The 17803-nt window shown below is 33.4% G+C and overlaps 1 protein-coding gene and 1 pseudogene across 1 annotated transcript; one reads left to right on the forward strand and one right to left on the reverse strand.

Annotated features, from left to right (window-relative positions):
* Positions 1-2065: 2065 nt before the first annotated feature.
* Positions 2066-12680, forward strand: LOC146927128 (uncharacterized; annotated as a pseudogene).
* Positions 12681-12925: 245 nt separating this feature from the next.
* On the reverse strand, positions 12926-17803 carry LOC146927129 (DNA repair protein RAD51 homolog 3-like). Its single transcript, XM_085700502.1, has 9 exons — positions 17573-17803; positions 17358-17459; positions 15395-15519; positions 15168-15199; positions 14905-14975; positions 14593-14819; positions 14302-14433; positions 13547-13613; positions 12926-13252 (listed from the first exon to the last, which is right to left on the reverse strand). The coding sequence occupies exons 1-9, from the start codon at positions 17682-17684 to the stop codon at positions 13077-13079; spliced, it is 1044 nt and encodes a 347-aa protein (XP_085556628.1). The 5' UTR covers positions 17685-17803; the 3' UTR covers positions 12926-13076.

The raw sequence follows: 17803 nt of genomic DNA on the forward strand, positions 1-17803 counted from the left end.
GTTTCCAATCTGCACTGAATGTGACATAGATTATTCATCAAGAAAAAATAGCGCATAGCAGGATCTTCACAATCTATTCTTGATTTTTTATTGCTTCGTTCTCCAACAAATCAAGAAACAATGATTCATATTCATTAGTCAGATCACAGTGTCTCGAACAAGTTAAGTATTTTGAACATACACCACGCTGAAGTTCTTGATTTGCAAATGAATCAGAAAAATTCAGCAGTTGAATTATTGTTTTGTTCCACGGTAAACCTCTGATAAAGAGAGATCATAAGATACACATGTGAATTTTGTGGAGACACTATCGTATAGTTCACGCTCACTGGAAAATAGTATTCTAATAGCAACTTTGGAATTTTTTATCCATCTTTCAATCGCAAATTCCTGAAATTCCATCTTTCTCAATGCTGGTAATTTCTTCATGCTAGAATTTAAACCATAGACCTTTAACTCCTCAATTATTTTAATCCCTTAGCTCAAACTACTTGACCCCCTCTCTCTTTTAATCCATCTCAAACTCCATTAAGGGTATTTTTTTGGTTCACCATAAGGGAGGGGACTTAATGAAGAGGAGGAAAAGAGAGATATTTTAATCAAATATATATTTGATTCCCAAGGGAAAAGGTGAGAGATTTTAAAATTAATTTACATTTTAAAAATATTAGGCTGGCGTCGGAAAAGGAATACGAGAGTTTAGTAAAAACAAGTCAGACAATATTTGTGTACATCATAACATCTCATACAACCACATTATCCAATGGCTAGTATTATTTTAATTATTTTTACCAAACTATACTATGGATATATTTTTTTAAAAATTTTTCATATATTTTGTATTTGAAAGACTAAAAAGAGTTTTTTTTCTATAATTTTTCATTTGCAAATTAAACATTTACATTGCACATTGATAGATTAGTTAATTTTTTTTAGGAATATTTTAGTTAATAAAAGTAGATATTTTCTCATTTTGTTTTTGGTGCTGAAATTGATGGCATGCAATTGTTAGAGTTGAGAACGGTGTTTAGTGGTGGTTTTAAAATAGTACTCCCTCCGTTTCAAAATGAGTGTCGCTTTAGCTAATTGCACACATATTAAGGAATGGAATAAAGTAGTCAAATGTCATAACAATTTTACCAAATTATCCTAATCAACTATTGGTTTGTTTTTCATTAAAGAAAAAAATAATACTTTGGAAGTAGTGTAACATAGTATTAATTGAAGGGTACAATTGAAAAGAAAAAGTTATTATTGCATTGGAAACTGAAAGCGACATTCATTTTGAAACAAATTTTTTTGGCTAAAACGACACTCATTTTGAAACGGAGGGAGTAGTAATCTCTAAGTATGATAGATAGCTGGTAGTGGTTAGAGCAGTGGTCTGTACTTTGTAATGATTAGATTTGTGATTTGCGGGGAAATTATTTCAACTTCTTTAATGAAAAAAAGAAAAGAATATAAGTTTAGTAATAGAAAACAATTATATGTATTTAGAAGTTGTAATGTAACATACAATCAATAATTGAGAAGATTGGAAGTGGAAGAGGCATTCAATCAATAATATAATTATGGAGGAGTTTTGTGGGAGGACAAAATTGGAATGAGGTGACCAAAAATAGAGGGTAAAATAGTCATTTTAGACAATTAGGGTTTGCACCACTATCTTCCATTTTATAGTAATAGATAGATAGATAGATAGATAGATAAAACACATAACTATGAATAAACAACTTACTATTGTAATAACATCAATTTCAAAATTAATTCAACCTAAAAATAAAAACCAGTGGTAGTTAACTGCCGATGGAATAGTTAACCGCCAATGGGGTTATTCTCGCAATTTCATAGTGTTTCATTGAAAATATTGATTGGGGAAATGCAATTTTCATAGTGCTATTTAGTTTTGGGCCAAAATTACTTGGTAGTAAAAAAGTGAAGTTCAATTTTAAAAATTTGACCTAACTAAGAAAAGTGTTTGACATATAGTTATGCCCTAACCCTATAAAGTAATATTAACAGAGTTGTTGTCCCGAGTAGTGGAATACACAGCGTGAGAGTGGTCATGGTTAGAAATTTCAAGTTCGATCCGGGTAACAAAGTGGAAGTGAGCATCGACCGCGGTGGCAGAATATACAACTCATGGTTCACCGCCACCATCATTAGGTTGTTCTCCTCCGACAAATTACTCGTCGAATACGATGATATAGATGTGAATCCAACTACTGTCGGTCTTCATCAGGTCCGACCAGTGCCCAAGCCGGAGAGCGATGATTGGGAAGTGAAGATCGGCGACAAGGTGGAGGCATTCCAGCAACACAGGTGGCGGGAAGGCCGTGTTAGTGAATATTTAGGGAATGGAAGTTTCCGTGTGTGTTTTACAGACTCAGAAGAGATTGTGTTTCCGAAAGACCTTCTTAGGGTTCATCGCCAGTGGATTAATCACAATTGGTTTCCCCCAATCACAAACCTTAAGGTAAAGTAGTTTATTTTTTATATTATAATAACAGTAACAACAATTTGTTGGAAAAATTTGTTGTTATATTATATTAGTCTCTAACTTATGTTATCGGTGTTAATGCTGTAAATATTTATACATATTGTTTACCCAACCAGGAACTTCGTAGTGAACTGAAGAGACAGTGCCGGGAAAATAGAAGAAATAGGATTAGTGAGTTGCCTGACTGCATATTACTCCACATATTGAGTTTTCTTGAAGCACAAGATGCTGTTCGGACTTGTATCTTGTCTAAACGGTGGAAGGATCTATGAAAACGACTCACTACTCTCACATATACCCCGTCTCGACGTACATCTTCGTATAAAAGTTTTAAGAAATTTATGTCTTGGGTTGTGTCCAGTAGAGATCACTCATTTACCCTACTTAATCTTACTATTGATGCTTGGATGCTGGAAGGAGACCTATATAAACTCATTAAAATAAATCCACTACTCTCTTTGAAAATTAAAGGGTATGCAAAGTGTCCAAAATCTGAATTACTCCCTTTAATCTTTGGCTCTCACTCTTTGACATTTCTTGAGCTTTCTTATTATAGTAGGTATGACGGGCATGCAAAGTGTCCAAAATCTCTTCACTTGCCTGCATTAAGAACCTTGCATCTTCAATTTTTTAAATTTGTTGCAACTCACAATCATTGTGCTGACCCTTTTCCGAACTGTCATGGGCTGAACACTTTGGTGCTCAGGTGTTGTTATTTGATTGAGGATGCAAAAGTCCTCTGCATATCTAATCAGACATTATCCAATTTGACTATAAGAAGCGTATCGGCTGACCAATATTCACTTTCTACTCCAAATCTTAGTTCTTTTACTATCTATAATTGTCCTATTTTTCAGAAACTCTTATCCTCAACATGCAATCTTTCTTTTCTTCAACAAGTAAATATGTATGGCAGCTTTTCCAATAACGGGGAAGCTTCAATCTTCTTAAGATGGCTGCAAGTGCTTGCCAATGTAAAGATTTTGGACTTTGGTTATGCTATCATTGCAAAAATACAAAAGGTAAGTGACTTTAGTGTACTTTCACATCTATATTTTGATTACACAATCATTTGGGTCCTTGAATTACAGAAACATGTCTGAATTTGTCATTTCTTATCAACTTGAGCCTCTAATATATATTTCATTTGTTAGTTTGATCTATGAAATTACCAACAGACTTACAGATGTTTCTGAAGTTCCATTCATTCAAATACTGTAGGGACACTGCCCCACACTTATGGATGTTTCATTTGTATTCTTAATGTTTATAAGTTATAACATATATGCATTCACGTAAAGTATCCATTTAATAATGTCTCCTATTCATTCGAATTGTGCGGGAATTCCGCTTAAATCCGATTTCGAAGAAAGCGCAACCTCCACACTTTGTTAGATTGAAGTTGCTTATAGTGCACGCATATGCAGATAAGGAACAAGAAATAATGAAAGTAGTGAAACACTTGCTTCAAAACACTACCTCGATGCCTACAGTTGATATCAGATAACATCTCTTTAGCAGACCTCAATTTTAATAGTTTTCTTTTGTAAATTGATAATTTATAATCTTAATTTACTTTGTGAGTGCATGGCATCGTGATGGAATATTGATTGTTTTAATTTTCACATTATGATAGTGCCTTTAATTAGTTTCTCTCATTTGGCTCGTTAAGTATTTAATTTAAATATATGTATGATTGTATGTTCGTTGTTATCATTTTTAGTTTTAACACTTAACCTAGTTTTGATATGAGCCCCCCTTCTTTCCTCTCCTATCAACCACCACTGAAGTCCTGGAAAGCTTGAAAATTGAGATACATTTTTAAGCAATTGTACATTCACACAGAGAGCTGTTTCCCACCATGCCATACCCTGCCAATTGCCACTTAAGTACATGGAAATCGGTCACATTTAGAATAGAATCCGTTACAAAGGCAATTTAAGAGTTTTAGGGTTTTAGATTGAAGAAGATACTTGTTGAATGTTGATTGATTTCATATGAGCCACAAACGCAAGCTTAAATACAGCCATTAAGTAAACTGACATAAAATAAACTACTATTTAAAATAAACTAATAATCTACTTATTTGCCAGTAGAAATGGGATTAGAAGATATGAGATTAGTGAGTTGCCTGATTGCATACTGCTCCATATAATGAGTTTTCTTGAATCACAAGACATTGTTTGAACTCAGTGGCGGATCTTCTTAGGGGCTGGCAGGTGCCATGGCATCCCCCAGAATTCCCTTATATACTATATTAGGTGTGTTATGTCAATAACAAATCGGTTGTTGCAGTGGTAAGGGGTGCCATAAATTGGATTGGTAAAGGGTCGCGGGTTCAACACTTCTTCTTGGTGTTCTTTTTAACATATTTTGTCTTTTATTTTTACAAATTGTAGTAAAAAAGCATTTCTGATGGGATTCGAACCCATCATCCCTTGGTACTTTCAAGGGATTTAGGCCACCAGGCTAGTTATTGTTTATGTTAGTTTTTAAAACTGTTTGATATATATTCCATAGAAGTTCGGCACCCCCAACAAATTTACTCAAGATCCGCCACTGTTTGAACTTGCATCTTGTCTAAACGATGGAAGGATCTTTGCAAACGTGTCACTACTCACATATATATGCTCAAACTCTTAAGAGAGTTTAAGCATTGAATTTTGTCTAGTAGAGATCTCTCTTGTTCCCTATTTAATCTTACTATTGGTACAAGGATTCAAGAAGGTGAAGAAGCCCTATATACACTCATAGAATGTGCTCTTTCTCACAATCTTCATCACTAAAAAATTAATATAAATCCAACCTTTACACCAAATTCTAAGTTACTCCCTTTAATCTCAGCCTATCACTCTTTGATATTTCTCAATCTTTCATATATTAGGAATGACGGGGTTGTAGCAGTGTGTCCTCAATCTCTTCACTTACCTACATTAAGAACCTTGCATCTCGAATGTGTCAACTTTGTCGCGGCTCACCATCGCTATGCTGACCCTTTTTCAAACTGTCATGTGTTAAATACTTTGGCACTTAGTGATTGTTCATTGAGTGAGGATGCACAAGTCCTCATCATATCTAATTATGCACTTTCCGATTTAACTATATCTTACGTGGCAGCTCAGCAATTTTCACTTTCTACTCCAAATCATAACTCTTTTACTTTCTTGGGTAGTTTTGTTTTTCATAGGCTCTTGTCATCAACATGCAATCTTTCTTTTCTTCAAGAAGTAAATATTGATGGCTCCCCTAAGTTCAGATGGCTGCAAGTGCTTTCCAACGTAAAGATTTTGAAAATTGGTTATTCTGTCATTCAAGCAATACAACTTTATAAATGATATTCATGCTTGACTCCAATGCCTAAAGTTGATATCAGAAGATATAACTTTATAAATGATATTCATGCTTGACTCATTGGAATATTTTGTCAATCGACTCATTGCCTTTAGGCTTATTTTGTTATTGTGTAACACAAGATCCTTTTGAAGTTGAAGATGCATCAAACTTCAAAAGTGCATATGGATTCATCAAACTTGAATCTGTACACTTCTTTTGTAGGTAAGGTGCAAGATTTGGATGACGACCATTAGGGGTGGGCATGGTTCGGTTAACCATATTAACTGATCCGAACTGAACCGAAGTGTTGAAATGGTTTGGAATAACCGAACCAAACTGTTTAAGGTTTGGAACTAACCAAACTGAACCAAAGTTATGGTTCGGTTAACCGTTTGCTTGCCTATTAACCAAACCGAACCGAACCAAAACTAAAATTTTGAACCGAAATGTACTTTTTATCATTTTGCTAAATATAGAAGCATTGCAAAGTGGTCCCTTACGTCTCATTGTGTGCTGTGAAGTTTTTGTCAACTAGGTACATAATGTGCCACATAATCGAGTTGAACTAATTGAAAGAAATTGATAGAGCGACTTAATTAATCAATGTTCAGTAATGTTAGAGATCTATTTGATATTTCTCTAAAATAAGGGACGACGTGATTCATGTGTCAAAAGTCATGAACCTTTTTAACTTAGTTTTGGTTCAAAATTTTAGTTATGAGTGCTGTCAGACATCTAAATTGCAGTGATATTTGATGTAAATGAAAACTACTAGAAAATTAAAAATTAAGCATGAAAATAAATTGAGAATATATAAATTAATCCAAGTCAAAAAGTAAAATTATACCAGCAATACAATCATCATCGTTTTTTTAATTTTAGTTTAGACCGGTGCTTCTATCTGCTACATCAGAATTTTGATGGAAATTATATTTTAAAGGATTAGTGCATTTCAAAAGATAATGCTTTAATAATTATTATTGGGAATTTATTTTTCAATTTCATAGCAGATAAACTAACAAAGAGAGCAAGAAAAATAATTTATTTTTCAATTTCATAGTGATGGTTCGGTTCAGTTAATTGAGTTTGGTTCGGTTCGGTTAACCGTTCGGTTCAGTTAATGAACTGTTTTTAAAATAAAGGTTCGGTTCAATAACTAATGTAATTGATGGTTCGGTTCAGTTAATTGAGTTTGGTTCGGTTCGGTTAACCGTTCAGTTCAGTTAATGAACTGTTTTAAAAATAACGGTTCAGTTCAATAACTAATGTAATGGTTCAGTTAATTTTAGTTTGGTTCGGTTCGGTTAACCGGTTCAGTTCAATTTTTGGATATTTTTGCCCACCCCTAACGACCATTATTTATATCAATTGTTTATTATTGAAGAGAGGAAATTACTAATTAAAACAAAGACACGTAGAAGTACTTAGTTTTATTTTCTTCTAATTAACAGCGGAAATAAAACTCCATTTGGATGACGACCATTATTTATATCAATTTTTTTTTTTTTTTGTTTTGGTGGTGGCCGGGGTTTGAACCCCGGACCTTACATATATTTATGCAAGTCATGCATTGTCCAAACCAATTGAGCTACGCTCACGAGGACTCAATTGTTTACTATTAAAGAGAGAAAATTACTAATTAAAACAAAAGGACATAGGAGCCGAGAGAAAATTGCTAATTAAAACAAAAAGGGATAGAAACCCTTGGCTTTATTTCCATCCAATTAAAAGTGTGGATATAAAACTCCATTTGATCAACAGTGGAGATAAAACTAACGGCAACTACCGCCCAACCATTCAGGGCATAAGTGAGTTATATAAACAAATGATTTGCTTTAGGTGCTAGTGGCGTGGGACTAGAACTTAGTTTCCTTTGTGATGTGATACTCACTTGAGGATTTTTATGCATAAAAATGCTTCTTACTCTTGATTTAAAGGTGTATATATTGATTTACTGGTTCCGGAACAAAAGGAACTATACACTTGAAAAACCATCATATTCTTGTTCAGTTCATCAACCTTCATATTCAATAATCCCTTTCAATCTATTGGGTTAATACTATAAACCCTTTTAATATTTTAACAAAAGGTATAAATCTAGATGAATTAAGCAATTATTTCCTTTGTTCCTTTTTAAGTGTCTCTTTTGAAGAAAATTTGTTTCTATTTATGTGTCACTTTCAAAGTTCAATGCAACATTAAATGTTGTTTTACCAATATTACTCTTAGTTATTTATTGCGGAGAGAAATATATGAAATGAAATATTAAATGAATATAACAGAGATTGTCGTACAATTTGTGTGTTGCCTTGGTTTTGGTCTAGTCCCTAAGTTTGTATGTTTTTTCTCTTTTATTAATGAATTTACTTGGGGTAATATTAAAAATTTACTTAGAGTCTTCAAACACTTTTAGTGATTTGACGATTTATTTTTTGTGTGGATTTGACAATATACATGAAAGGATAATATACATTTTTTTTATGTGACATCATTCTAGTATTAAATTGATCAATAATTTCTAAAACATCAAATCCTAATAGAAGAGGATCCATATACTTCAAATTTGAACGAACTGTTTAGACTTTTATTTGTTCATTTTAAACACACGCACTCAATCATGTCCATAGATTGGATTAACAACCATTGATTGACAAATTAAATGTAGATATTCCTTATCCATATAATACGAAATAACCAAAACAAAGTTCAATGATTGTGACCATCTATCACCTGTTCAGCATTATCAAAAGTATTGGTTTTGAGGTCACAAAAATTGATTTTGAATAAAATGATTTTGTAAACTTGACTTCAGATAAACGTGAGTTAACTTGAATGTAAAGTAATTTATCTTTGAATACATTCATGTAAAATTCGGGTTCATTAGTAAATTCGTGACTAAAAGTCAGCTATAGATGGAAAAACGATAAATTTCAGCTTCAAGATAGAAACAATTCTAGAGGGAAAATCATCCAAATATGTTAAAATCAATTATACGCCTCTTTGTCAATTCTACATGTCATGAATTGTTTCCATAGACCCTCTCAAACATTCTCATAAGTGTTTATGCCAGCAGAGAAGCTCAAATAAGTTCATCTAAACACGTCCACCAAACAGAATGTCTATTAATTTTCTCATTGAGTATACGCATAGTGCACTTGATAGTTCTTTGACTTTCTCCAGTCAGTAATCTTCACATCCTTAACAAAGGGAGTATTTCTAAATCTATATCCCGTCTAGGGCTAAGGTATAAAATCAATTGGCTCATGATGTTGCTAAACTTTAGAGCAAAGATCACCTCCATTAGCATTATTCACTTGGTAGGAATCTTCAACTTTAATATATTATTATTAATGAAAGCTTAGCTATTGTTTTTGGATTCCAAACGTTCTCAAAGTTTCCATTAACTTGATTTCTAAAAGATTGATATTATAAGTTGTTTTTGGTTTAACACTGTGGTGACTGACCCATCGCTTGTCAATTCTGAATTAGGAGACTTGAAGTTACAACGTACATATATCTTGTCGATCTGGACAATTAATTTTTTTGTTATGTGAATCATTATTTTTAAGAGAAATTTTTTTTTTAGAAAAAAATAAAATTATCATATGTGGCTTGTCAACTCAGTAATTTAAAATTTAAAGAAAAAATAATTTGTGTAAACATTTTTAAAGATAAAGGACTTAAACAAAGGAAAAAAAAAAGTAATAATTTTTTGTTTTACGAAAAAATAAAGCACTTAAAATGTTACAAATAAATAAAACAAAAATTCATCAGAAAATAAATAAATAAATAAATAAATAAATGACATTTTCGGGTCAAAAAATAAAAGTTTAAACTTTTGCCGCTTGATTAACCTAACTTTCATTTTTGGCATCAAAACTTTCAATTAACATTTTCGGCCAACAACTTTAGCTCATTTTACAAAAGTCACGTCCCCTTTACTTTGATCAAGTCAACGTCGATGTTAGGGGCCAAAATCGTTGGTTTGTATTCTTGAAGGCGAAAAGTTCAATTTAGCCAAAATTACTCTCAGGGTTAAAATTGTGCGTCGGGTTTTGGGCCAAAATTACTTGGTAGTAAATAGGTGCAGTTCAGTTTTAAAAAATAAAACCAGACCTAACTAAGACCTATGTTTATGCGCTAACCCTATAAAGTGACATTAGTTCTTCTACCGAATAGGGAATACACAGCGTGAGAGTGATCATGGTTCGAAAATTCAAGTTCAATCCAGGAAACAAAGTGTAAGTCAGCATCGACCATGGCAGCGGCATATATGGCTCATGGTTCACCGCCACCATCATCAGGTGGTTCTCCAACGACGAATTACTGGTTGAATACGATTAGAAGGATGTGAAGCCAACAGTTGTCTGTCTTCATCAGCTCCGACCAGTGCCCACGCCGGAGATCGATGATTGGGAAGTGAAGATCGGCGACAAGGTGGAGGCGTTCCAGAAACACGGGTGGTGGGAAGGCCGCGTTAGCGAAGTTTTAGGGAATGGAAGTTTCCTTGTGTGTTTTACAAACTCAGAAGAGATGGTGTTTCCAAAAGCCCTTCTTAGCTATCAAAAACCCGACTTAAGTCTCAAAATCCTGGTTTTTGCGACTTTGCGTAGCTTCAACGACTCAAATCCATAGCAAAGTCCCAAAAACAGGCAAAATCCTATCAAAATCGCACAAAATCGTGAAATCCATTCAAAATCGCAGGATTTTGATGGATTTTGAAGGATTTTGTTCATTTTTTTTATAAGGGTCAATTTTTGATCCGGTTCGTAAATTGACCCGATTTGAATCCATGACATGTTCTATAAATACCCAAAAGGCCAAAAAATTTCATTCCTTCACTTCCCCCGCATTTATGTATATGTATTTTGTGGACTTTGAACTTTAGTCATTTATGACTATATGCAATTTATAACATGTATTTAATATTATTTTTGTTTTTGGTAGAAACCTCGATTTTGATTGCGATTTTACGAGTCCCGACTTTGCTGTCCTACATCGATTCTACAAAAGTCTTTGAGTAAAATCCTTCGATTTTGATTGCGATTTTACGAGTCCCGATTTTGCTACTCCCTTTCGACTTGAAGTAAAGTCCCGATTTTGATAACCTTGCTTCTTAGGGTTCAACGCCAGTGGATTAATCACAATTGGGTTCCTCCAATCACACCCCAACAAATCAAAAACCATAAGGTAAGGTAGTTTATTTTTAAGATTATAATAACAGTAACAATAATTTGTTGGAAAAGGTTGTTATTAATTAATGGAATAGATATAATTCTCACTTAAATTTAGTCTCTAATTTTCATACATAAATACTTATATTTTCAGTGCTAATGGCATAAATATTTATAAGTTGTTTATCCAACCAGGAACATCTTATGGAACTGAAGACACAGATGCGGGAAAATAGGATTAGTGAGTTGCCTGACTGCTTATTGCTCCACCTATTGAGTTTTCTTGAAGCACCAGATGCTGTCCGGACTTGTATCTTGTCTAAACGGTGGAAGGATCTTTGCAAACGCCTCACTACTCTCAAATATACTCCATCTATACATACATCTTCGTATGAAAGTTTTAAGAAATTTATGTCTTGGGTTCTGTCCAGTAGAGATCACTCATATTCCCTACTTAATCTTACTATTGAGGCTTGCATGCAGGAAGCTGCTGAAAAAGACCTATATAAAATCATTAATATAAATCCACTACTCTCTTTGAAAATTTACGTGTATGGAAGGTGTCCAAAACCTGAGTTACTCCCTTTAATCTTTGGCTCTCACTCTTTGGCATTTCTTGAGCTTTATTATGGTAGAAATAACACGGATACAAAGTGTCCCAAATCTCTTCACTTGCCAGCATTAAGAACCTTGCATCTTCGATTGTTCAACTTTGTTGCAACTCACAATCATTGTGCTGACCCTTTTCCAAGCTGTCATGTGTTGAATACTTTGGTTCTCGAACGTTGTTATTTGATTGAGGATGCACAAGTCCTCTGCATATCTAATCAGACATTATCCAATTTGACTTTATCTTGCATATCAGCTGACCAATTTTCGCTTTCTACTCCAAATCTTAGTTCTTTTACTATCGAGGGTGGTTCTTTTTTCCGTCAACTATTGGCCTCCACATGCAATCTTTCTTTTCTTGAACAAGTAAATATGTTTGGCTTTTACAAAAAAGAGGAAGCTTCAATCTTCATAAGATTGCTGCATGTGCTTGCCAACGTAAAGATTTTGAAAATTGGTTATTCAGTCATTCAAGCAATACAAAATGTAAGTTACTTAAATTTACTTTCACCTCTTTATTTTGATTAAACAATTATTTGGATCTTTGAATACGTCGGACGATGTTACTGCAAAAATATCTCTGATTTTGTTATTTGCTTTTCAACGTGGTCGTCAAACATGTTTTTGTTAGTTAATTTGGTCCTCTAATATGTCTTTCATTTCTTAGTTTGATTTATGAAATTACTATTAGATTACACACTCATGGACGTTGTTTAAGTTTTCGTATATTCAAAATTCAAATACTATAGTGACACTACCTCAAAAGTTTAAAGACTAAATAAAATAAGTGTTTCACTCATGCATATTTTTAATGTTCATAACATCTTTGTGTTCATGCAAAATATCAATTTAAAAAATGTCTCCTATTCACTCTAATTTTGCAGGACTTACTCTCAAATATCATTTCAAAGAAAGTGCAACCTCCACACTTTGTTAGATTGGAATCATTGACAGTGAAGTGTTTTCGTCACTCAGTAACTGTACCTGATGAGGAAATAATGGAAGTAGTGGAACAATTGCTTCAAAAGACTACTCCAATGCCTAAAGTTCATATTCATGCTTGACTCTTTAGAATATTTTGTCAATACACTCATTGGCTTTAGATTTTTTTTTTTTGTTATTGTGCTCAATTCTGACTTTATGGTATGTGTGTATATTTTTGTTTACTGTGACTCATTTCTAAAATTTAATTTATTGAATTAGACATTTTTATTATTATTTTTAAGTTGGAGTATCTATTTTTTGAGATTATATCTTTTGTTGAGATTGTTTTTATTTTTCTTCCTAATTTGATTGCAAATGTTAAGACTGTTGCATATATTGATCAATCGATCGTTATAAATGGGAAAAATGGTCAGATAGCTACACAAAAGTTCACTATACTGAGACTACACAAAAGCCAGTATCCTTAAAAGGCCAAAAAAGAAAAGGAAACATGTTCTATTATCTTCCACAAAATCTCACACCATCTTGATTATTTTACTGCTTGAAGTAGAATTACGTATCCCTCTAGAAGTCACAGAGTATGGTGCTGACGCTGATTTAAGAGAAGGAGACTTGTCAATGTATGCATGTCTTTCATCGCCATTCCAATATAAGATGATCCGGTTCGTGCACGAATGCGACCAGCTATCACCTGTTCAGCATTATCAAAAGTATTGGTTTTGCAGTCACAAAAATTGATTTTGTAAACTTGACTTCTGATAAACGTGTATACGTTTGAATACATTCGTGCATGTAAAAATGGGTTGAATAGAAAATACGAGACTAAAAATCAGCTATAGCGGGAAAAACATTAAATTTCAGCATCAAGATAGAAACAATTCTTGAGGCAAAATCATGTTAAAATCAATTTTATGCTTCTTTGTCTCCTCCAAATATGAAACCAAACATACACGAAGTAACACGCAAAAGCTAAAATAAAAGTTACCTAGGGCAAGGGTCAATTGAAATGAACCTTCAATATGCTTAGTTGTAACTTGATTCAACATAACAACCTGCCATAAAATTTAACATAACCTTCCAAGTTTAGAATTGAAAACTAAGGGAGCAGAAATGTGCACAGTAGAGAAAAGCAAAGGATATGGGATTTGACAGCTGTAGAGAGCCCACTTGGCCGAACCTAGTATGCAATACAAAGCAAAGGAAATTGGATATACAAGTATTTAGAGCATAAGGACTATTTCTATAACAAAAGAAAAAATAAAGTCAATTTGTTTTTCATATAAACTATAAATTGTGTTCATGAGCTATTCTCTCAAGAAGTATCACAAGTACGTATGTCATAGATAAGCTCAACTAAGTCGATCCCAATAGACTTAAAAGTATTCATTTGGCACGTGGCATTGCCTAGGTGGATGACGGAATCACAGCTTCCACGACCTCTATATAAACAAGTTAATATTCAATCTTTTATTTTTTATGTTCTCTTCATTTATATGCTCTGTTTTGACCGGTTCACTAACTTAGATTTATAGTTGGCTTTGCCGGTATCCAATTCCTAACTTAGAGAGTTCTAGTTCAATACACCCAATAGATGGAATCAGAGGTACGGACAAAAGCCTTTCGATAAAGCAAAAACTCGATAGCGGTCAACACAGATTTCAAATTCCTCATGTCACTGCTATCAAAGATCAATACAATAAAAATGCACATCTCTTGCAAGCAAAATGAAATGAATCTTACAGCCAAAGAGAAGTTTTTTGAAAGCTTCATCAACTTCAATGACATTTCACCAAGTAATCGAGTCCGGAGAGCCATATCAACAAAGTCTTGGCGGAAGTGGAAAGTAACACTATCAATAATGATGATCTTCACCTATTATAATGCATTAAAAGAATACCATATGATGGAAAAATTAAGTTTTGCTAAAACAATTGACTGAAAGCAGAAGAAAATAAAGCATAATTAAAATGAAGAATCAAATTTACAATGTTTCCTGAAGAAATATCAATTGAATAGATGAAAACTACTCACATCTTTATGCTCCGTAACGAGTTTGTCCAAGTAATTTACCAAAGCAATTTGTTCAGTATAGCTGCAAACACGAAAATAGAATATATTTTCCAAGATACTATTCGGGTGCATTTTAACTCCAAAAGCTTGATTATCCTTGTGAAAGTGGTGGCTATATTCTGACATGTCTTCAATGCATGCTTCAGCAATTTGAAGAACACGTTCAACCATAAAGCTTCCTTCTGTATCTGAGTATCACACATGCACAAGAAGTGAAATCAATGGCTTGCATTAAATGGTGAATGTGTATTACGATATAGTGAAGACTCTTACCAATGTATATTGCCTTCCCACCTAGGCCACCATAGTCTAGAGGAATCTGAACATTTACTGCAAGTTGAATCCTGCAAAAGTAAACATCACTCATTACTATCAATCATAAGTTAAAGTGTGCAATTCACTTCAAAGATTGCAAAGCATCCTGAAGGGTTTTTTTTTTTTTTTTTTCCTCATTTGCACCCAGTAATCAAAGATAGGTGAATATTTTACAAGTCAGGATGGAGAATAAGGTAGAAAGTCGGAATGAGAATGCATACCCTATTTGTGTTTTACCGATTCCTGGGACTCCACTTAAATAAACAAACTAATAATTAATTGCGACTCAGAAAAGGGAAGGAAGGAAGAAAGAAAGAGGAAAACTACAAAGTATTCAGGCTCAAAAAAAAAAAAAAAGTAATGTGCATTTAATTGGAAGCTGCGATTATGTCTAATGTATATTCAATTGGAACTTATAATTATGGATTCAAAAACTAAACGGTTACTTACCTATTTCAGTGACTTCTTTGCAATTGATCCCTCCACCAAGGATGTTATCTAGATCCAAACAAGAAGTGGTAATGAGAGAAGAAAATCGTTCCTCATTGAGCATATCCCAAGCAGTCTGACCACCTGCTTGACCAAAAAAACAGAAAAAAGAGAAAACACAACAGTGAAAAAAAAATTATTATTTGAAATACATGAGGGAATATACATATGTTAGTTGAATACACAACATTGCTAAAAAAATGTTGAATAAACAGCTTTCACCAAACAATATATGTATTCCAATTTCCAATAGTAACAGAGAAAGCTCTTATTTCCAAACAAAGGGCATGATGGGCTTATTTGAGTTTAACTACTGGCATAAACACTTATGAGTTATGAGACTGTTTGGGAGCGGATAATGAAAACAGTTTATAACATGTCTATAAAATTTATCAGCTTCTTTCCATAAACTCTCCAAGATAGATTGTGAAAACAACTTATAGCTTATATGAAAACAATGACTATATTTTATCTTTTGTTATAAAAATAGCTTATACATAAGCACAAATATGATACATAATTATGCTGTAAACACTTAATTAAATTGTTTATCCAAACTGAGCTAAGCAAAATATCTATTAATTTTCTCATTCAGCATATGGCATGAATTTCCAATTCTATAATATGAACAGACCATTCAATGTATAAAGGGAATAGCGTTCAATTCAAGGAACCCTATCGTAAGACTCTCTGTCTGATAGAACGAACAACCACTTATCGTTCTGTCTAGGCCTGCCTCAACGAGCCTCACTACTTCACAGAGCGAAAGGGGCCTCCAAGTAAAGACAAGAGCAGGAAAAAACTACCATAACCTCTCAAATGCAGGCTTAGACCAGCTCAATATATGCACTTGATAGATCTTTGAGTCTCCTCGATAAGTAATCTTAACAAAGGGAGTATTTTAGAGAATGAAAAGCTATATCTACCATATAATTTTACATCCCATCGAGGGCTAAACCATTGTTTAAGAGAATAAATTTGTTCAAAATGTATGGCTGCTTCGATGAAAGTGTTCTGATACTTTTGACCAAAGATCACCACCATCAGCATTATTCACATGGTAGGAAGCTTCAACTTTAAGTAATTGATGAAAGCTACTTCTTTTGGCTTCTAAACTCTCTAAAAGCTTGATATTATAAACTAAAACTTCTGTATATGCCGTTACTTAAATTTTCATGTGTACACCCAGGAACACGGATAGCACTTGGGTGACATTGTGGTTGGTGACATTGGTGACATTGACCAACCACAATGGGTGCGTTTGTTTCAGCTTTAAAAAAAATAGATTTTGTGTCAAAAGAATCTAGAGATTTTTTTTTAGAGATTTTAAAAAAAATCTGAAGTTATTTGTGTTTGCCTACTATTCATAAAAATCCATTTTAAAAAAAAATGAGTTCTAACATGCACATGTGTTATCTCCTTGTTGTTGAAAAATAATAGATTTTGAGAAAAGCTAATCCTAGTAGCTTTTCATTTTAGGGTCAAAATAGATTTTTTTGATAAAATGATTTTTCTAAAAATCCTAAACAAACACTCAAAAAATGAAAAAAGTGATTTTTTTATGGGAAAAAATAGATTTTTATTGGAAAAAATCTGAAACAAACGGTCCCAATGTCACAAGTGACTTTCTTCTCTCTCCTTCGCAAGATTTTTTTGTTTCTTTATACACTTGTGACATTGTGATTGGCCAATGTCACCCAATTGCTATCCCAGGAACACATACTTTACTTTTAATTCAAATTATAAGTAAAAAATGATGAGAAAAAGCTGACAAAATGAATTCTAATCCTTACATTTTCACTATGAAGCACGTACACTACTCCGATTAGGCGTGCCCCGGTGTCGGACATGGGTCATGTCCGACACACACTTATAAAATGGAAATTGAAGTTACTATATACATGATTGGAATCAACACATACCATGAATAACATTAGTGTTACTCCCACTTGATCTGTCCAAATCACTACTTCTCGTTGCGAAATTCAGAATTTCCAAAGCTTCACTCTCAGAAACTTCTATATCTGTTAAAATCAAGTAATGAAAAACAAAAATAGTAACTTTTAAGAATAAATATACTCAATTTGAAAAATGAAAGGAAAAGTAAAAAAGGGGGGTTTGAAAATGAAAAAGAAACCTCGAGCAAGGTGAGTGGTGGAAGTGCGAAGAATGGAGTGGAGTGTTGTGTAACCAGCAGCTAAGAGCTTTCCTCTCTTTGATGCGGAGATTGGTAGCATTCCAATTTCCATGTCGACCACTCTCTCTCTCTTTCGTTCGTTACTTTTGCACACTCTTCATTTTCACTCACAAGGAACTATTGATGTTCGTTTTCTTGTGCGCTTTTTTAAAATATCAAATTCAAAAACAT

Source organism: Medicago sativa, chromosome 4 (assembly GCF_051527215.1).
Source record: "Medicago sativa cultivar Bolivia chromosome 4, Bolivia_mono, whole genome shotgun sequence".
Classification (NCBI taxonomy): domain Eukaryota; kingdom Viridiplantae; phylum Streptophyta; class Magnoliopsida; order Fabales; family Fabaceae; genus Medicago; species Medicago sativa.

Excerpts from the sequence above, each read along its gene's own strand:
- LOC146927129 (XM_085700502.1), bottom strand. The coding sequence starts at position 17,684 with ATGGAAATTGGAATGCTACCAATCTCCGCATCAAAGAGAGGAAAGCTC. Across the intron at positions 15,520-17,357 it reads TAACACTAATGTTATTCATG|GTGGTCAGACTGCTTGGGAT; the intron begins GTATGTGTTGAT and ends TTGGTCAAGCAG. Across the intron at positions 14,820-14,904 it reads TGGGAAGGCAATATACATTG|ATACAGAAGGAAGCTTTATG; the intron begins GTAAGAGTCTTC and ends TGTGATACTCAG.